Source organism: Mobula birostris, chromosome 10 (genome assembly GCF_030028105.1).
Source record: "Mobula birostris isolate sMobBir1 chromosome 10, sMobBir1.hap1, whole genome shotgun sequence".
NCBI lineage: Eukaryota > Metazoa > Chordata > Chondrichthyes > Myliobatiformes > Myliobatidae > Mobula > Mobula birostris.
Genome location: NC_092379.1, coordinates 114,894,432 through 114,916,782, shown reverse-complemented (window position 1 = coordinate 114,916,782; position 22,351 = coordinate 114,894,432). Strand labels below are relative to the sequence as shown.

The following is a 22,351-nucleotide window of genomic DNA, read 5'->3' as shown; positions in this document are numbered from 1 at the left end:
CTCTTTCACCAAGGTGGCATGCAGAGGGTGAGAAACATTGTCCAGAATTGCCAGGATTTTCCTTGGGGTCTCTTGTTCTATCTCCAGCTTGTCTCTTATAACAGAGCCAGCCTTTCTAATCAGATTATTGAGCCTGTTTGCATCACTGATGTTAATGCCATTGCCTTAGCACACCACTGCACAGAAGATTGTACTAGCGACAACAGACTGGTAGAACATGTGAAGGGCATGAAGATCAGACCACATTTTTTGAGTAGTTAATGCAGAAAATCAGGTAATTGCAAATGGTTCACAAACATTTTTTGCAACTGTACCTTTTGAATGTGAAGAACCTTCTTTGCTCCAAACTCCTTTACAACCAGTTGAGAACTCACTGACTCTGTTAAGCACCTCCCCCAGCTCAGGTATAACTTACATTTTTGCCACTGTTTCCCCCACTGCCATGTTCACCCCGAGTCTTGTTTGGTTACTGCTGGTCAGGCAGCTGGATATCCTCACTGCTGCTCATTTTGTGCTTGGTACTGTTATTCTAAGCTGTTGGACATTCCCACCCACTCATATTGTGCAAACAGGTCTTCTGTACTGCTTTGAAGGTAGATGATCGACCATCCATCCATCCTGGAACATCCAGGTGACCTACAGAAGGGCATTACACTTATCTAAATCTGGCTCATTGATGGATTGAGCATTCCCCCCTCCCCCCTCCCCCCTCCCCCTCTCCCCCTCCCCTCCCCCTCTCCCACTTTAATCTCCTCCCTCAATCGATTCTCTCCTGTGCTTCCCCCTCCCACTTTGCTGTATGCTACGCAGAGCAGCCACTCTCCCTCCAAAATTTCTGTTGTAGTCATGTTGTCATGCTGCACTAGTGCTTGATAGTGCAATTTCTGTATGTTATTTTTGTGTATTAAATTAAACAGATGGGAGGGTATGATTTGACCTTGGTCGGAATGCTAAATTTTTTCCCACAAGTTTAAAACATTTGCGTTTGGAAAATTGACTTGTGTTGAAGTGTTTTTTTTTGTTTTCTACTCTGAGGTGTTCCACGTTTGATTTATTTGACTGCATCATGTGGCTGCTCATGGTGTTGTCACTCAAAGCAGCAACTTTCATGTCCTTGTTTTAGAAGTATTGTTCTTAATGCTGATTGCAGTTTTAGACTTAAAGCAGTTTCTACATGATGACCTGCTGTCTGCTTGTCATTAGACAGCAGTTTTGTTGACTCATGTTAATGTCCTTTGGAAGGCTTTACTACTAGATAATCACATGACTGTAAAATATCTGCTTAATAGAGCACTCAAAATGTTCCTTGTTGCGTGCTTGATATAAAATGCAATTGTATAATCTGTCACAATTTTTGCTTGAAGAATCTTGAGTGTTGTGGCCCTCCGTTGGTCGGGGCCAACCATGGATGTTGTGCCCTTGCTGTCTAAGTGTTGATATGGAAGCCAGTACACAAACAAGGGCAGTATGATATGGAGAGCAAGCTATTGCCCATACTGCAGGCTCCCCTCTCTATGCAGCTGATGAAACCAAAGACCAATACAGTTTGGCACTAGCGATGCTGCAGGAGTTGCTAGTCAGCATTGACCTCAAAGTAGGATTGCCTTTGGGACTCCAGCTCTGGATTTTTCTTTGGTGTTTACTCGTGAAGCTTTCCCCATCAGTGGGTATAGTCGCAAGGCAGCAGAGATTTAAGATCAATTTTCCTTTTCCTGGATGAGCTGCAAACCACGACTGATGAGCCCCATCTGTCCGGAGCAACTGTTTCCAAGGCTCCAGTAACCTGCTTTTGGCCCTTCTCCTGTCTGTAGAAATAATTCCGCTCAGATAGTAGCCACACATGAAGACCAGGAGTTGGACTTGGTTGTCAGAGGTTATGTGAAATGCACTCCGGCTATGACAACCTTAAGGAATTAAAATAATTATTTCACTTGTAAATGACATTTTTGTTTTAGTGAAAAGCTCCTTGTAAAGTATTACAGCATCCTGATTCTTCAAGAATTTGCTGAGGAAATCTGCCTCGATCTGTAAATTTTCAATTTTCAGAGCTTTAAGCTTAAATTGGTCTGTTCTCTGGTGAAGGTACAGTGCTTGATAGAGAATTATCAGATTTGAATCTCATGACAATGCAAGAATGATGTGGTACATGCTTTGAATCAGTTTGGTTTAGAACTGTAGTTGTGTAGCATGTGCTCTGGCTATCCTTATATTGGCAAAGTAAGAGTTTTGGTAGGTGCCAAGGAAATGTCATTGGATGGATAACTGTAGCTGATTTTGTAGACTGTATTGGCTGCAGCTGCAGTGGACCAGTGGTGAAGAGGATGAATGTATTTTTTGTTGAGCGGTGTCCCTGTCATTTTGAATAATTTGCGCTGAATATTGTTGAATTTGTCTTGGGCTTGCACTCATCCGGACAAATGGGAAAATTTGTTTTTGTGTCTTGCAGATGAAGGAAGTGCTTTAAGTGTCAGGAAATAAGCCAATTGTGGGAAACTGGGCCTCTTGGTGTTTGGGCAGTTTGGCCTGCAATATTGCAACATTGGTCTTAATTCATGTTATTAAATATAAATATAATCTGGGAAGAAGTCAAAATACAATATCTACAGAAGATTGATCTGAAAACTTTCTAAATTTTGCCTGATTTCCCAGCTCGTTTGTGCATGCCGACTCAAATTTGCAAGTGAAATAATTCTGTAATGCAGTTCATTTCCATTCATTGCAAATGATAGAAGTCTGCAGCCTATCCAAGACTATGCATTTGCTTTTGTGCACATACCTTTGAAAAACATGTCAAAGTAAATCCTGAGGAGATGAGGAAATGATTCTGTTACTCTTTGTGCATCTGTAAAATTAAATTTTCAAGTAGCTCGACTGCAAATTATCATTACTGTCAGAAAACAGTCTTCCAGGAATGATCTCTGGACGTAGCCGGGGTGTCAGTAGTCATTTTGCCGTACTATTTTTAGTAATGATGTGAAATCCCTCATCCAACGTCAACATTTTCACTTTTTCAACTCTTACCACTATTCTGGTCTTCTATGTGCCATATTTATTTCATTTGGCAGACAGGGTAAAGCTTTTGTCCATGTTAAAACTGATCTTAATGGAACACAGTCAGTGTTCGATACATGCAGATGTTTTCCTCCTTCCTAAAATACTTCAATGAATTTGTCATGTATGTGGGATAAGACATAGATGAAAAACTTCATAAACAGAAGGTTCAGGAAATTTGAAGTAAAAACAAATGATGGAAGCACTGAACTGTTCAGGCAGATTCTGTGGTGAAAAACCAATATCAATGTTTCGCGGTGAAGATCAGACATAGCTATTTCATTAAACAATTAAAAATTACTTTATTGTGGACCTGGAGTATAAGCAGGATCATTTTGGGGCATGGGGTTTCTCTTCCCAAAGGATATTAGTTAACAAAAATAACTTTTCATAATCCAGTATTTGTTGGATTACTTTACTCTGCCATATACAACTATCTGAATTTATGCTGCATAAAACGTGGAGGAATATGATTTCAAACCCTTTGTTCAATGAATCTGCATTTCCGGTATTTTGCTGCTTGTGTGTTTTATTTCTGCTATTTTAGATATTCAAGATAAAGTTCAGTTGCATCCATGATGTGACTTGTTGAATATGGCATAGATCAATCCAGTCATTTTACACTGATATCTTTGCATTCCCAAAAATAAGAATGTTAATTGCTGTCATTACGTACGTAAGAGGTGTGTTACTGACAGCACATCTGCTGGTAACCTGCCATGCAACCCTACTTTCTCTTCTGGTGTGCCAGAAGCTTTTCACAAGTCCTGGCTTTCCTTGCTCTTACAGGCTACTAGACCCAAAATTGGACACAAACCAAGTGCACTCCTAACATCAGTGAGCCACCCAAGGGTCAGGATGGAGAGGCTTGTGTGAGAGGTGGCATTGAGCAAGCTGGGAAAAGAAGTGCGACCATTTAGCACTGAAATGAGAGCTCAGTGTTGCACCCTGGATGGCACCACAATGATAGACCATTACTGGAAACCGTCAGAATTGCTCTTTGTGTTGACAGATTGCTTGGATCCTACGGTCTCTCTCATTACTTCTTGGAGGTGAAAGAGGCTGTTGTCTCTCCCCCCCCCCCCCCCCCCCCCCCCCCCCCAGTTTGGCAGCAGTGTTTGGTTCAGGCTCTCCCTCTGGTCATATTGCGCTCAACCATAGTTGTGCACAGTTCAATTCGTCTTCAGAATACCATGAGATTCACACATCTACAAGTGTTCAGCCTAGAGGACTAGGGACAGTATAATGAATTGGGTGTTCTGCATAGTATTGCTTAAACTAGGTGCCAACGTAATTATGCAAACAACAGGAATTCTGCAGATGCTGGAAATTCAACCAACACACATCAGAGTTGCTGGTGAACGCAGCAGGCCAGGCAGCATCTCTAGGAAGAGGTACAGTTGACTTTTCAGGCCGAGACCCTGGTGAAGGGTCCTGACGAAAGGTCTCGGCCTGAAACGTCGACTGTACCTCTTCCTAGAGATGCTGCCTGGCTTGCTGCGTTCACCAGCAACTTTGATGTGTGTTGCTAACGTAATTATATCTATTTTGCTGCTAATGCTTCACTCTGTAGTTATGTTGCCACAATTTATTTTGAAATAAACTTCTTGGAGATTTGACTAATACTAGTCTGTCAATTTTCTTAACAGGGAGACTGAAACACATTTCTCCTCCGATACTGATTTTGAAGATTTTGATGGAAAACCTTACAATCCAGTAAAGGTGAAAGACAGTGTAAGTTTTGTGCTCCATATATCTGTGAGGTATTTCATGCCTTTCAATCATGATGATAAGCCTATTATCTACAACCGTATTTGGAAGCCTGACCATACCACTGTTCTCTTGTCAGCCATCTTTGTTAGCAAGTGCAAAAACTCCATCAGTTTAGGTATACAGAATTTGCTTTCAACAAATCCATGTTTGTTTCCCCTAACACAGACAAGAGAAAATCTGCAGATGCTGGAAATCCAAGCAATACGCACAAAATGCTGGAGGAACTCAGCAGGCCAGGCAGCATCAATGGAAAAGAGTAAACAGTTGATGTTTCGGGCCAGGACCCTTCCTCGGTTCCTGATGAAGTTTCTCGGCCCGAAACATCGACTGTTTACTCCAGCATTGGTGTGTGTTGCTTGGTTTTCCATAATCTATGTTTAGTGTCATAGAATCATACAGCACTGGAATAATCGATTTGACCCCACCTGATCCAGGCATTTGTACAATGTATGATGTCCATAGCCTTCTGTGTCTTGCTAATTGAAGTGTTTGTTCAGATTCTACTTAAAATTTTGTTAGTGTATCTACATTACCTCTTACCTTAAGCCTTTGCCTTGTTGTATTGGACACACTTGTGATATTATGTTTTACAAAGTTGTAGTGTGATGCCCCCATCTTTTATGTGGAATGCCAAAACTGATGGGAGCAAGCATCCAATTCTTTTCTTCACCATCTTATCCATCTGTTACTACTTTCAGTGATTTATGGATGTACCACAAGGACCCCTGTGTACACCCTGCTTTTGTTTGCTCACCTTAAATACATTTCTTTGTACTTTTCGATCTCGCTCCCCACCAGTCACTTTCGATAGGTAAAGCAGATGACAGATAGTTGACTGCAAAGTAATAGACTCTTTCACAAGACAGGAGGGAAGAAAATTGGAACTCAGGAAGAAATTGCAATTTTTATATTACTGCTCACATGCCTGAAGTATTCCAGGATTCTCTTATTCAGTTTGTCTCTGTCATTGATGTGATCAACAGGGACAGATCTGCACCTGAAATATGGAGTTTTTCCTATTTAATGCCAGAGGATTGCCTGAATTACTGACCCTAAACATTGAAATTCCTTTCCTTTCACAAATGCTGTTGAATCTGCTGAGTTCCGACAGCAAATTGTTTGTTGCTTAAGTTACTTGATAGATTATTGATTTGGAGACATGAGTTGAAGTACTACTTCATGAATACCTTTTCTATTTTGGTGACTGTTAAGTCCCACTTGCTAGTGTTTTCCTAGTGCACAAACCTAGAAGGATATTTTTGGGGTGTTGCAAGTCTTTCGCTTTGTTTTTGCCTCTATTTTAAAAACTTCTCTGAGCTTTGCAATCAACCTGTTTATGGCTTGTATTAACAAGCTAGCATCTGCCTCGAATTTACTGATGAAGGTAATGCTTCTGAACACTTCATATATTCCCCCTTCCAGGTTTTTGCTATTCATGTCTATATTTGGATTACTAAAGTCTCCTGTGATCGTGGCTTTTACATAGCACTAATTTTCCTGTAAATTTACTCAATTGGGATCCTGTAGAATAGACCATGTTGTGTAGCGGTCTTCTTAATTCGAAACTTCAGTCTTTGTCTGTGTTCTCAATTTTTGTCAAACGTTGGGCGAGTCTAGGGTGAAAGGGCACAGGGACATCCCTTTTGAACCGAGATGAAGAATCTCTTTAACCAGAGGGTGATAAATCTGTGGAATCTATTTCCACAGGAGGTTGTGGAGGCCAAGTTACAGGTCCATAATCGCTTATCTGAAATCCTTGGGGCCGGTTGCATTTCGGAATTCAGAATTTTTCAGATTTCAGACCCCCACCGATACCAAAAAACACGTATGCTCAAGTCCCTTATTGTCTCAGTGCGGTGGACTTTAGGACCCGGCGGCGCACCAAACCTACGCACGTCCTCCCATATAGTTTAAATCATCTCTAGATTACTTATAATACCTAATATAATGTAAATGCTATGTAAATAGTTGTTATACTGTATTTTTTAGGGAATAATGACAAGAAAAAATTTTATTTCCAACAAAAACTTTCAATAGAACAAAAATATACAGCTTCAAACGAACCGAATCAAACACATGGTAAATGACTTATTGGAATAAATGCAGAACATCACTGTTACTCACTATAAAACTTCAGTAACTTGTCTTTCTGTTTATTTAAGTCATATACAGTGGTAGTTCCGACACTATCTTCTTCAGTAAGATGCCGCACAGACACACCACGATCAAGCTTCTGCAATAACTCCACTTTCTGCGTTATTGATAATGATAGATGCTTCCTTCCCTTTTTCTCATTGTTACCCATAGGGGTATTTGCAGCTCTTTTTCACATTTTCACAGTGAAATTAAACATAAAGTCAACAGTGAACACAAAATGTCAGCAAATAGCAATTGCACGTGTGACCAGTACGAGCGCTGAGTCACAACTGACGTCTGGCAGCCTCTGCTAGTACTGCCATGTCACACCTGAGTGATGTCAGCTGTTGGCGAAAAAAATAATGGTTTTCGGAGCTTTTTGGATTTCAGAATTTTGGATAAAGGAACGTGCATCTGTATTGGAATATTTGAAACAGTTTGATATGGTTTTTGATTAGTAAGGTTATTGAAGATTATGGAGAGAAAACAGGAGAATGAGGTTGAGAGAGAAAATAAATCAACCATGTTTGAATGGCAGAGCAGACTCGATAGGCCAAATGGCCTAGTTTTGCTCCTATGTCTAATGTTTCCAGGAACATTCAGAATTCACTCCTATCATATTTTCAACAATATCTCTTCATTCCTGATGTTGGTTAATTCCACCTGGAGATGGCCTTGTTTTTCCCTTCAGAGAGAGATAGCATAGAAAAGGGCCTTTGAGACCATGAAGTGTGCCATGGCAATGATCGGGTTTCAATTAAACTTATCCAAGACACATTTATTTCCCTTGCATTCCTATCGCTTGTACGGAATACAGCAAATGACCTCCTTATAATTCTTAGTGTGTTCTGTCTGAAAACATTATTTCTTGTTCCAGTGCATTTTGTCTTCCAGTTTTTTTTTGCACCTTTATTTATCCTTGTCATTGCTGGCTTCTTGTACCTAATCATAGGTGAAATTAGGCTACAATACTTAAAACTTTCTTCAGAGGATGTTAGTCCCAGCACTGCATGTGTATCGTACCTGGCGCTTTTCATGGGTATTGTAAAGGTCCCACCTCCCCCACAATTGATTCTGTCCACCAGTTAAAAGCTTTCCGGATTTATCTGTCCAGCCATGTATTTCCGCTAACTCAAAAAATAAGTTTATTGGCCCATGGCGTACACTGGAGAGTTCTGGTTCTTGACTTTTCTTAATTCAAAATATGTGTATACTATCTTACTCCTTTTTGTACTCTGCCATTAGGTACTAAACTCCTTGGGTATGTTTACCCTGAGCCCCATGGGGATCTTCTGCAGCTGCTGTGTGTTATTTTATCCTAGGCTATAGGGAGGCAACTTATAATTATGCTACGCTTTCTGCAACCACCAAAATAACTGTCTGCCTTCCTTATTTATATAATCTCCTCTAAGTGTTGTACAAACGTAATGGTGAAAATACTCAAGGTCAAGCAGCACACATAGTGATAAAACATTTCAGAGTCAGAACACCTGTAATGGTTGTTTCCTTAACCTTTTTCCTTGTCCTTTGTGCCACCCACAGCGTACAAGGATATTGGTTGTGGTTCCACTCCGAAAAAGTGTCCTGGATTTCTCACATGATTTGGAACGATCAGAAATAATATGCCTTGTGATGTCACAAATAGAATCTCAAACAACAGAAGGAATACACGTCAAACACTTGTAATTAATCACTGTTTTGTTTACCACAGAGGAACTTAAAAATTCTTTGGGTTTTTGTTTAAATTAAATGATTGTTTAAAAATTATTCTTCATCTGCTGTTTTCAATCAAAAATTCAAATGAAAACATAGTCTTCCTATATTTTAGTAATGCTGTTCTACTTCATTGAGTAAAGGTCTTTTTTTTTGATTTTTAGTCAGGGAAAAAAACAAAGAAGGTCTCTGGAGAGAAAGTAAAGAGTGGAAATGGTGGAAAATCTGCAACAGGCATGAACCGGATGAATGGGCATCACCAACAGAATGGGGGAGTGGAAAACATGATGCTCTTTGAAGTTGTGAAACTGGGCAAGAGTGCAATGCAGGTAAAATATGATCTTCAGGAAGATGGTTAAGCGATGATTTTCTTGCTAAGCAATGTTTTGAGCTTGTGAAACATAGAGCCTATCCAGTAGTTTTAGAGATAACTACCTATAGCAGCTACTCTTCCGGTGTTCAAGTTGATAGTCGAAGAAATAAACAGGTCTATCCCCCAAAGAGGCAGTTGCAGCATGCATCAAATTTACTTACCACTCATTTCAAAACATGAAAGCCAGATGCTGCAAGGTGCTTCAATACTGGCTTTTAATGAGTTATTTCCAATTCATTTTTAGGATTGGCCAATTAATGGAGCAATAGCAACATGCTGAAGTGAGTGGGAGGTATCACTTTATCAGCTGTTAATTTCAGTTCATTTGATAACATGGCTTGTTTCAGAAAGTTCTGTCCTTTTGCCAGAGTCACTGAGATGCTGAAATAAAATCTCATTTACCTACTTCCATAAGTTCCCATGTTCAATCACCTTGTCCCATCTCCCTTTTCCTATTGATTTAGTGCCCCGACCCCTGTATGTTCATTTCCTTCCTATTGCTATGTTCTTCTTGCCCTTCCCACCACCCTTCACCTCCCCACTTCTCTTTTTCTTTCTTCTGATCTTTATTCCTGCTTCTCAACAAGTTGATTTGCATAATGTACTAATCTCATATTTTGTGTTTTTAGTCTGTTGTGGATGACTGGATTGAATCGTACAAGCATGACCGGGATATAGCACTTCTTGATCTCATTAACTTTTTCATTCAGTGTTCCGGCTGTAAAGGTAGGTTGTGTCTATTTTGAAAGTGAATTGATATTTCATTCTCTTCATGATCAAGATTGTATAATGTCATTACCAGTACACTAGAGTAAAGGAGAATGAAATAATTGTTACTTCAGTTCCAGTGCAGTACAAAAAAAACACAAAGAACACAATAATTAAAAAAAACATAATAAATATAAATGCATAAGATAGCTTATATACGTTGATAGTATGTGACACTAGGCACATGAGTTGTCTGTACACAAGTTAACTGACAGGAAATGATAAAGTAGTGGTGTTTGTGGGTGTGGAGGGGTAGGCTAATAGCTGAAGACGTTGATCAGACTTGCTGCTTGGGGAAAGTAACTGTTTGGTTCTGGTGGTCCTGGCATGGATACAACATAGCTTCCTCCCCGATAGGAGACGGACAAAGTCTATGAGCAGGGTGGGTGATGTTACTGGCCCTTTTCCTGAACCTTTCTGTATACGTGTGTTTGACGGCTGGCTGGCTGGTGCCACTGATGCATTGGGCAGCTTAGGCTGTTGTTGAGCCTTCCTGTCCGCCACAGTGCAGCTTCCATCAGTGGTGCAACTTGTTAGGGTGCTCTCTGCTGCGCATATGTAGAATGACATGAGTATAAGTATGCATTATCCAGCTCTCTTCAGGCTCCTCGGAAAATGTAGGATTTGATTTCCTGATTGTGTAGAATGTGCTTTGGGACTATGAGTGGGTTATGCGAGATGTGCACTCCTGGAGTTTGCAACTGGCTCTGATATAAAGAGAGATCTGAGTGGTGCGAGTTTTCCTGAAGTTGATAACATTCTCCTTTTCCTTGTTGACATTAAGGAAGAAGTTATTTGCCTGGCACCAGGCCTCAAGCTCATCCACCACCTCTCTATAGGCAGTCTCATTGTTACTAGCGAACTTGACAACGTGATTACTTGGATGTTTGCCAAGCAGTCATGTGTGAGCAGACACAAAATAATCTGCAGATGCTGGGGTCAAAGCAACACTTGCAACCCGCTGGAGGAACTCAGCAGGTTGGGCAGCATCCGTGGAAACGTCGACTCATCGTTTCCATGGATGCTGCCCGACCTGCTGAGTTCCTCCAGCGTGTTGTGAGTGTTGCATGTGTGAGCAGAATGTACAGCAGTGGGCTTGCACACAACCCTGGGAGGAATCCGTGTTGGAGGATGATGGGGAAGGAGGAGTGGTTGTACATGCTGACTATCTGAGGTCTGTTGGTTAGGAAGTCCAATACTCATTTGCACAATGGTGTAGTTAGACCAAGGCGTAGGAATTTGTTCACCAAGATCTGTGGGGCAATAGCGTTGAATGCTGAATTGAAATCCAGAGACAGTACCTGACACAAGTGTCAGAATTAGAATTTGGTTTGGATTGTTGGATCAGAATGTTGATCAGGAATTGTATCTGTGTATCAATTCTGTATATTTTCAGCGATAATCTATGGGAGTCCCATGGGGACTGTATCGGTTCCCTTCCTGTTTACCTTGTATACATTGGACTTGAGATGCAACACTGAATCATGTTATCTGCAGAAATTACCTGCTGACTCAGCAATAGTTGGGCGTACAAAGGGAGGACAGGAGAATGAATACAAGATCCTGGTGGAGGACTTTGTTGAATGGTGCAAGCTGAATCATCTGCAGCTCAACATCAGTAAGACAAAGGAGATGGAGATGGACTTTAGAAGATTGAGCCTGCACTGCTTCCTCTTGCTATTGCTGGTGAGGACGTGGATTTGCTAAGGACCTACAAGTACTTGGGGTTGTACCTGGGCACCAGACTTGAGTGGACCACCAACACAGAGGCTGTGTACAAGGAGGACCAGAGTTGTCTCTACTTCCTGAGGAGACTGAGGCCCTTTGGAGTATGCAGGCCTCTCCTTCACATGTTCTACCAATCTGTTGTCGCGAGTACAAACTTCTATGAGGTGGTGTGCTCAGGCAATGGCATCAACATGGCTGACGCCAGCTGGCTTAATAAACTGATTAGAAAGGGTGGCTTTGTTATAAGAGTCAAGCTGGACACACTGGAGGTTGTGGTAAACAAAGGACCCTACGTAAAAAAAAAAAAACTGGACAATGTTTCTCACACTCTCCATGCTACCTTGGCTGAACAGAGGAGCACTTTTAGTAATAGACTAAGACAACTGCGCTACTCCAACATGCTGCAATATGTAGTCAGTTTTACCCTCGGCTATAAGGCTCTATAATGAGTCAACCTATAGCCGGTGAAGTGATGACCCCCCCTCCTGTTAAGACTGTTTAAGATAACTTATTTTTATTTGTTCTTCTTAATTCTCCTCTAATATTGTATATCTGTGAACTTGTAATACTACTGTGACACTGTAATTTCCTTTGAGATCTATCTTTTACCCAGCAGTACAGCAGAATTTTTTTCACCCAGTAAATTTCATCTGTCGGTAAAGTTTTAATATATGTTTTTTCTTAATTCGGATAGGGTTCTTTGAGGGAATTGTATCACTTACTTTAATACACTCATTCTGAAGATTAGTAGGAACTTAGTTTATTACTCTAGAAGGCAAGTGTAGATATAATTTGCTAATGGAGGGAAAACAGTATTTCTCCTTTATCAAATAGAAAAAGCACATTACACCATAATCTTCAGAAAAATTTAAGTATGACATTGCTCATTCCCTTTATCTTTTTGTCAGGATCAAAATTTTTGTTGAATATTTTCAAGCTTATTATTTGTAACATTAATACTCAAATAGAATGTGCTACTGGTTTGCCTTAAACCCTTTAAAAATCAGTTGTCAGGAAAGCTAGACTACACTGTTCCAGAATTTTCATATTCTATATTTGTTTACTAGCAAAACTCAGTAGTGCTCTGTGGTATCAGAAATTGATTCCTTATTGCCAGTCAACCTGAATACATGACTACTGCAATTACAGAAAAGAAATGAGGTTGTTTTAAGTCAGCCCATCCTGTGACACTTGATGAGATGATGCAAAAGCCTGATTACCTCAGTCAGTTAGTGGAGGCAAATTGTTTCCATTGTGGCACTATTATATAATCAACTGAAATAATAAACTTTGTACAAGTTTGGCATTGATTTAATTTCCCGTATGTAAGAAAAATAAGTCTTATTTGATAGAATTTGAAGAGTTGTTGGAGCTAAAGCTAAGTTGTTCATGCTCAAACTAGTTTTAATATGGATGCACTTATCTTAAAATGTCAACATAAATCAGAGTCTTGTTTCTTGCCAACTCCATGATTTTGCTCTGAAGAAAACTGGCAACTTCATTTGTTGAAATAATTTACTGCATGTAGTGAAAAGTAACTTGCACAACAGCACAGAAACAGGCCTTTCAGCCCATCTGGTCTATGCTGAATTGATATTCTGCCTGGTCCTGTCAAACTGCACCTGTACCATGGTCCTTCATACGTCTCTTGCCCATGTAAATCTCTAAACTTCTCTTAAATGTTGAAATTAAACCCACATACACCACTACTCCTGGCAGCTCTCTCTACACTCACACCACCCTCGGTGAGTGAAGAAGTTCCCCCTCAGGTTGCCCTCAAGCATTTCACCTTTCAACTTTAACCCATGACCTCTAGTTCTAGTTCCACCCAATCTCAGTGGAAAAAACCTGCTTGCATTAACCTTACCTATACCCCTCAATAATTTTGTATACCTCTATCAAATCTCCCCCTCATTTTCCTACACTCGCAATCTTAAGCCCCCATAATATCCCCATTGGCCCTGCTCATTTCTGAAATGCTTTTGAGCATAAAGATCTTGTCTAACATTACAGCAAATTAACCTTTTTATCTATTTTATTTGAAATTGCTGCCTGCAGTTCCTGCCCACTGCCTAGACCCTTGTACCAGGAGGCAAATTTCAAATAATAACTAGATTTCTGAGCATGTAATACAGTTGTCCTATTTCCAGAGCGTATCACTGGGCAAAACAGAGTGTGAAACTTCAAATCTGGATTCAGATGTAATAAAAATCAAAGTCATTAATTTTTTTAAAACGGTCTTTAAAACAATTAGAAATATGTAAATAAAAGCCAATTAATCAAAGAAGCCCAGTTTTTGATTTACCCCCATTTCATAAGTCTGAACTCCCCATTTAAATCAGTGGGTTCTGACTCTCCCTGACCTCTCAGTTGGTCAAGACTCAGTGTATGCACAACCAATGTAATTTAGTCCATGATTTCGTTTATTTATGTATTCTAACGTTATTTTGCAGGTGTTGTTACTGCTGAGATGTTCCGTCACATGCAGAATTCTGAGATAATTCGTAAAATGACGGAGGAGTTTGATGAGGTACTTTTTATTTTAAAAAAAACTTCTTTAGAAAAGCTCATTGCTGCGGCTATTAGCAATTAAAAATAAAGCAAAGGCTCTGCAATAGATGTGGACAGAACAAGTTGAATCCACAATCTGTCATCAGAACTGATTGGTCATTGAGATTTTTTTTTAAATTTCTGAAGAATTTTCATACATGTTTAAGGAAATATGGCAAGTGGTTTGATGAGATTGTTTAGTCAAAGTTAAGATAATTAGGTGATCAGTGACCATTTGTCTGACTTAATGAGTTTGTGGCTAAATTAAAAAGGCACTGGCACAAAATTTCAATATTGAACACCCATCAAGCAACAAAAAAATGCTTGTACAATCTCAAAAATAATTGAAATTAATCACAAATAATCTGTTAAATACTATTAAAGAATGGGAATCTCTTGGCACTTAATCTGGTGGATTTGGTGAAGAGTTGTTTTCAATGGTCTGGTGAAATACACAGCTTTGAGTGATCTAATGAAGAAAGCAAGTCATATGATACAAGGCTTTGTAGCTTGCAGCTGGTCATGGTATCCAGAATAACATGATAGCTGGAGCTCTAAGATACTATAGTCCTCCTGTTTTAGTCCACAGGAGGTCTAGTACCGAAGTTCCTTGGTAATTTTTTTCAAATCTGCATTACTGTTAGTCGAATGATTAAAAGTTGATGCATTTGATTGCAGTTAATTGATACCCCTAATTTAAATATCTAAAAAAAAATGATAAGGTTGTCTGAATTGGAGGCTGGCTAGTAACAATATCTTTACCCCTTCTGGAAGCTGTTGCAGCAAAATTCACGTTTTTATATTGTCTAGTTATTGTTCAATTTCAGTACACATCACTATCTTTCACATTGATTTTATGGAATAACACCAGTTTATTTGTTTCTTCATCATAAGCCACCTGTGCTCATGAAATTAACCAAAGCTGACAGTCCAGTAAGGTGTAACTGTTCAAATTCCAGTGTGGGAGCAACAGCTGGCTAATAGTATCTTTAATGGTAAATAAACATGTCATCATTTAGGTAATTCTCAAAAAGAGGTGACCTGAGTAACAAAAATGCATAGTAATGACCTGAGTTTGCTCCTTTTGCACCTTAAAATGTAACATCACAAAGTTTTTTTCATGATGTTATTTTTGACCCAATTGTCTTCACCTACTTCATCAATTAGGTTGTTTTCCTGCATCATTTCTGTAAGGTAGATTGCTTGTATTCTTACAGTTTTGTTTTCCTTCCTATTTAAGGATAGTGGTGATTATCCTCTCACAATGCCTGGTCCACAGTGGAAGAAATTCAAGTCTAGTTTCTGTGAATTCATTTCTGTACTTGTACGGCAGTGTCAGTACAGTATCATATATGATGAATACATGATGGATACTGTTATTTCTCTGCTGACTGGATTATCAGATTCCCAAGTTAGAGCATTCAGACACACCAGCACATTGGCAGGTAGGATATTAATTTGAAGATCTAGAGAGTTATTATTTCAAAGTGATGTTTAGTTTTATTTTGATTTTTCCTATCTGCAGTAATAATGTAATTTTCACTTATGTACAGATACTATGTTAAATAATTGACTTAAAGTATGCATTTAGAACAATGCACCTTTGATCAAATTGCTTCAGTATTCACTGCGGAAAAGGACCTTGGTGATTGTAGGCAAACAACAGGAATTCTGCAGATGCTGGAAATTCAAGCAACACACATCAAAGTTGCTGGTGAACGCAGCAGGCCAGGCAGCATCTGTAGGAAGAGGTGCAGTCGACCTTTCAGGCCGAGACCCTTTGTCAGGACTAACTGAAGGAAGAGTGAGTAAGGGATTTGAAAGTTGGAGGGGGAGATCCAAAATGATAGGAGAAGACAGGAGGGGGAGGGATAGAGCCAAGAGCTGGACAGGTGATAGACAAAAGGGGATACGAGAGGATCATGGGACAGGAGGTCCGGGAAGAAAGATGGGGGGGGGGGGACCCAGAGGATGGGCAAGAGGTATATACAGAGGGACAGAGGGAGAAAAAGGAGAGTGAGAGAAAGAATGTGCATAAAAATAAGTAACAGATGGGGTACGAGGGGGAGGTGGGGCCTTAGCGGAAGTTAGAGAAGTCGATGTTCATGCCATCAGGTTGGAGGCTACCCAGACGGAATATAAGGTGTTGTTCCTCCAACCTGAGTGTGGCTTCATCTTTACAGTAGAGGAGGCCGTGGATAGACATGTCAGAATGGGGATGGGATGTGGAACTCTGCTCTTAAATGCATCTCCCCCATTTCACGTACATCTGCTCTCACTCCATCCTCCCGCCACCCCACTAGGAATAGGGTTCCTCTGGTCCTCACCTACCACCCCACCAGCCTCCGGGTCCAACATATTATTCTCCGTAACTTCCGCCACCTCCAACAGGATCCCACCACTAAACACATCTTTCCCTCCCCCCCCCCCCCCGCATTCCGCAGGGATCGCTCCCTATGCAACTCCCTTGTCCATTCGTCCCCCCCCATCCTTCCCCACTGATCTCCCTCCTGGCACTTATCCGTGTAAGCGGAACAAGTGCTACACATGCCCTTACACTTCCTCCCTTACCACCATTCAGGGCCCCAAACAGTCCTTCCAGGTGAGGCAACACTTCACCTGTGAGTCGACTGGGGTGATATACTGCGTCCGGTGCTCCCGATGTGGCCTTTTATATATTGACGAGACCCGATGCAGACTGGGAGACCGCTTTGCTGAACATCTACGCTCTGTCCGCCAGAGAAAACAGGATCTCCCAGTGGCCACACATTTTAATTTCAGATCCCATTCCCATTCTGACATGTCTACGGCCTCCTCTACTGTAAAGATGAAGCCACACTCAGGTTGGAGGAACAACACCTTATATTCCGTCTGGGTAGCCTCCAACCTGATGGCATGAACATCGACTTCTAACTTCCGCTAATGCCCCACCTCCCCCTCGTACCCCATCTGTTACTTATTTTTATGCACACATTCTTTCTCTCACTCTCCTTTTTCTCCCTCTGGCCCTCTGTATATACCTCTTGCCCATCCTCTGGGGTCCCCCCCCACCTTGTCTTTCTTCCTGGACCTCCTGTCCCATGATCCTCTCGTATCCCCTTTTGCCTATCACCTGTCCAGCTCTTGGCTCTATCCCTCCCCCTCCTGTCTTCTCCTATCATTTTGGATCTCCCCCTCCCCCTCCAACTTTCAAATCCCTTACTCACTCTTCCTTCAGTTAGTCCTGATGAAGGGTCTCGGCTTGAAACGTCGACTGCACCTCTTCCTACAGATGCTGCCTGGCCTGCTGCGTTCACCAGCAACTTTGATGTGTGTTGGTGATTGTAGGGATGGCTTATAGCAGACTGAAAAGCTTGAGCACGTTGATGTTAAGCAAGAGGATGTGCTGGAGCTTTTGGAAAGCATGAAGTTGGATAAGTCACCGGGACCTGGTGAGATATACCCCAGCATACTGTGGAAGGTGAGGGAGGAGATTGCTGAGCCTCTGGCAATCGTCTTTGCATCATGAATAGGGGTGTAAGATGTTCCGGAGGATTGGATGGTTGCAGATGTTGTTCCCTTATTCATGAAAGGGAGTAGAGATAGTCCAGGAAATTATAGACCAGTGAGTCTTACTTCAGTGGTTGGTAAGTTGATGGAGAAGGTCCTGACGGCAGGATTTATGAACATTTGGAGAGGCATAATATGATTAGGAATAGTCAGCATGACTTTGTCAAAGGCAGGTCGTGCCTTATGAGCCTGATTAAATTTTTTGAGGATGTGACTAAACACATTGATGAAGATAGAGCAGTAGATGTAGTATATATGGATTTTAGCAAGGTATTTGATAAGGTACCCCATGCGTGGCTTATTGAGAAAGTAAGGAGGCATGGAATCCAAGGAGACCTTGCTTTGTGGATCCAAAATTGGCTTGCCCACAGAAGGCAAAAAGTGGTTGTAGACGAGTCATATTCTTCATGGAGGTTGGTGACCAGTGGTGTCCCTGTTTTGGGACCCCTTCTCCTCGTGATTTTTTTCAGTGACCTGGATGAGGAAGTGGAGTGATGGGTTAATAAATTTGCTGATGACTCAAGGTTGGAGGTGTTGTGGATAGTGTGTGGGACATCAATAGGATGCAAAACTGGGCTGACAAGTGGCAGATGGAGTTGAACCCAGATAAGTGTGTGGTGGTTCATTTTGGTAGGTCAAATATGATGGCAGAATACAGTATTAATGGTAAGACCCTTGGCAGTGTGGACAATCAGGGGACCTTGGAGTCTGAGTCCTTAGGACACTCAAAATTGCTGCGCAGGTTGATTCTGTGATTAGGAAGGCATACGGTGCACTGGCCTTCACCAATCATGGGATTGAGTTCAAGAGCCAAGAGGTAATGTTGCAGCTATATATGACCCTGGTCAGATCCCACTTGGAGTACTGTACTCATTTCTGGTCACCTCACTACAGGAAGGATGTGGAAACTATAGAAAGGGCGCAGAGGAGATTTACAAAGATGTTGCCTGGATTGGGATGCATGTCTCATGAGAATAGGTTGAGTGAACTTGGCCTTTTCTCCTTGGAGTGTCGGAGGATGAGAAGTGACCTAGTAGAGGTGTATAAGATGATGAGAGGCATTGATCGTGTGGATCGTCTGGGCTGAAATGGCTAATATGAGAGGGCACAGTTTTAAGGTGCTTGGAAGTAGGTACAGAGGAGATGTCAGGGGTAATTTTTTTTTTCTATGCAGATTGTGGTGAGTGCGTGAAATGGGCTGCCGGCAATGGTGGTGGAGGCAGATACAATAAGGTCTTTTAAGAGATTCTTGGATAGGTACTTAGAGCTTAGAAAAATAGAGGGCCATGAGTAACCATAGGTATTTTCTAAAGTAAGTATTTGTTCGGCACAGCATTGTGGGCTGAAAGGCCTGTATCGTGCTGGTGGTTTTCTGTGTTCTATTAATTACATTAAAAAGTAAGATTATTATTCTTTGAACAATATTTCCCCTTTGTATATATGAAAATGTCAGAAGCATTTTTTCTTCAAAATCATGGTTCATTGCTTATGCATTTATCTTTTGCGTAAACTTTGTAGCCTATTTGCAAAACAGTTGTGTGATGCCAATGTCTTGATTTAATGCCTTCCTCCTCAGCAGATGAAACAGATTTTGTTGGCATGTATCTATACCTAATTTTATTAGCGACAAAAAAAAAACTAGCTTGTCTGTGCATATTTTGTTCTTGCGGAAAAATGAGAAATAATTGAAGTACAGTGGATTTTGGTTAATGGGGGACACTATATTTTGGCCCAACTAGTTGAAGTTTCATGGAAATAGTTGAAAAGGTATAAGAAAGACAAACAATCTTTTAACTGAGTAAAAAATTATGTATTTCAATGGATGCAGAACACTACCAATGCTACTACAGTACTATGAAACTGTATTAGTTCCTAATAGTTATCATGGAGGAATTCATCCAGTATATGCTGCTGTGTATAGGGTGTCCAAGGAGGGGTTGCACACCTGGTAAAGGGGCTTTTATTCATTCTGGGGCAGCTTACTCACCTCTGGTCCGCACTATACACTCAGCTCTCACTTATGGCTCCAAGTAGCTGTTTGCATACAACAGCAGCAATTTCCTCGTATACTGGTTTGACAGGTTGGTTAAACCAGGTGAGTGTAGCCAGTGGGGTTCATACCTTGGTGAAATAGGGACATAGCTGTCCTAGCATGTGAAGGCAGCTCTGATGGACTGGGCAGATGAGATCAACAGTGAGATCCAACAGCCAAGAAAGCAGTTTTGAAATGCTTCATGGAGAGCATGATAAGGCACAGAAGAAATCATAGTTATTCACTGCAGACAAGGAAGACCCCAGTTTGTGATGACTACTCGTACCTGGACTTCCGAGGTCGAGAAAGTGGAACTGTCCCAGTGCAATGGCTTTTCCACTTTAAAAACTTGAGCACAGGTTTCACTGTCATTGGGTACGATGGACAGCTGACACACTGCCATGTTCTTTTATTAGACTAAATGATGACTTCCCATGATTCAGGACATTTACAAGGACAGGTGTGTAAAAAGGGCCTTTAGGATCATTAGGTACTCAAGCCATCCCAACCACAATCTATTCCAGCTGCTACACCCGAGAAGTGGTACTGCAGCATAAAAGCCAAGGACCAACAGGGTCCGGGACAGCATCTTCCACCAGACTATCAGACTGATGAACTCATGCTGACTTGCGTGTATTCTATATTACATTGACTGTTCTATTTATTATAGATTAGTATAGATTACTATAATTACACATCACACATTTAGATGGAGACATAACGTAAAGATTTTTACTCCTCGTGTATGTGAAGGATGTAAGAAAGTCAAGTCAATTCAATTCAATTCAAATGAACAAAATTAGCATAGACACCTGGTGCAGAGAATGGACTGCCTTTATACAATGCTTTTGACTGTTACATCCTGTAAAGCTTTGTTTTCATTGTAACATTCAAGGTGATTGTTGATACCTTAAAATTCCTTGTAGTTCCTAATTTGTTGAAATACAGTGAAATCATTTCATTTTCATTCCTAGCTGATTCTGTTATCTCCAAGCCTGAATGCTTGAAACCACAGTGAGCAAAATGTTTTACTGCTGATTTCTCACTATCACTGTTTTTTGAACACATACACACAACAGACACTATTTAAAAGCTGTTCGCTCTAAACACGGTGTACTTTTTTATAGCCGCACAATTCATGCGACTGGCGCTAGTTAGAAACTGTTAGGCATGTTTCCTGTCCCAGTTTAGCAGCATAGCACCCCAAATAAACAAAGGAAGTCCTGACTAATTTCTCAATTAGTTTTTGTGCTTTAAAAGTTGTCCCAGACAAGTGGCTGCCCTGATTAACCAATGGACCTGTTAACTGAAATCCACTGTAATTGATAAAAGAAACAGTATTTGAATATACTTTCTGCACATTTCAGATATGTCAAAACTTGGGTGTTGATGGACTTTTCTCAAATATGGAACACAAGAAAATTGATCTTGTTCTTTCCTGTTTTTAGCTCACTATGAGTTACACAATTTATTTCCTCTCATTTCACCTCCTTCCTTGTGGTTTTAACTCTTATCCGTCCCAAACATTGTGAGATCTCATCTCGTCTGATTTGGTGAATTTCTTTCATTATTTGAACGTTGGTCTCCTTCAGGTTTTGTTTATTATTGATGGATAAATCAAGTGGAATTCTTAAGGCCTTCAAGCTTGAGCACAGAAAGTAATACCATATTCTTTAACAACCTTTTATGACTAGGAACATAATTTTTTGCAGTGTTAAATGTTTTTACAGTATTTGGTGTGAAAGTCATCAAGAAATTTGTTGACTTCTGCAATTTCTATTTTATTTTAGTTGTGTCTATTAATGAAATTCTTAAGCATGTCTGCTGTGTTTATCATTGAACCTGTACACTCCATACCTTCTGCAGCTATGAAGCTGATGACAGCACTAGTAAATGTGGCATTAAATCTAAGTATCAACATGGACAACACCCAGCGGCAATATGAATCTGAAAGAAATAAAATTCTTGGCAAAAGAGCCAATGACAGGTTGGAGCTCCTCTTACAGAAAAGGAAAGAGGTTAGTCTAATATTTATGTAGTCACATGCATACATACTTAGATATGTTATGGTTTGGCATATCAGTTTGTGGCATGCAGTTCTTTGTTCCCATTAAGAAACTCAACTGTGTTAACTGATTTTTGTTTTGCCTTTTGTTTTTTTTTTCTGCTTTTAAAATGACTTTTTTGTGATGCTTTGTGGATACTTTGGTGGTGCACTTCTGACAATCTCGAGACCAGTGTATAAATTCCAGAGAAGCAGCTGTAGAATTTAAATTCAATTCTTGATCTAGAATATTTTCTAAAATGTGATGATAAATTATGACAATAAAAGTCTTGTTCTGTCTTCAGAGTTTATCTACTTGATTAATGTAATTTAGGGTTAGAAATTAGAACCCACATTCATCAGTGGTTGACTCCTAATTACCCCGTGAAATGACCTTGCATACTACTTATTTTCATCATCGCTGTTACTTTGGAATAGAGTAAGAAGAAAACTGGTCAGTATATATGACAGATCTTAGTGACATATTTGGAAATTGCATCGGCCATTTCACAGATATCTGGGATTCATGTTTAGTTATCCCGTATTCTTGTCAAATAATATTTCAAAATAGTTCTTGAAACTTGTATCTTACAGACAATGTGGCAGGCTTTTCCATCACAATCCAAAGGTACTC

The 22,351-nt window shown here is 40.5% G+C and overlaps 1 protein-coding gene across 5 annotated transcripts in view; it reads left to right on the top strand.

Moving 5' to 3' along the window:
• stag2b (STAG2 cohesin complex component b) overlaps nucleotides 1-22,351 on the top strand; it is a 175,923-nt gene that overhangs the window by 65,960 nt on the left and 87,612 nt on the right. For 4 of the 5 annotated variants that reach the window (XM_072270837.1, XM_072270835.1, XM_072270833.1 and 1 more), the window contains 6 exons: nucleotides 4,701-4,785; nucleotides 8,838-9,002; nucleotides 9,676-9,772; nucleotides 13,996-14,072; nucleotides 15,333-15,537; nucleotides 21,540-21,691. In XM_072270837.1, coding sequence (XP_072126938.1) covers nucleotides 8,910-9,002; nucleotides 9,676-9,772; nucleotides 13,996-14,072; nucleotides 15,333-15,537; nucleotides 21,540-21,691 — 624 coding nt within the window. In that variant the 5' untranslated portion in view covers nucleotides 4,701-4,785; nucleotides 8,838-8,909. Of the gene's footprint in view, nucleotides 1-4,700; nucleotides 4,786-8,508; nucleotides 8,643-8,837; nucleotides 9,003-9,675; nucleotides 9,773-13,995; nucleotides 14,073-15,332; nucleotides 15,538-21,539; nucleotides 21,692-22,351 lie in introns of those variants that run through there. The other variant, XM_072270836.1, reaches the window with a different exon arrangement.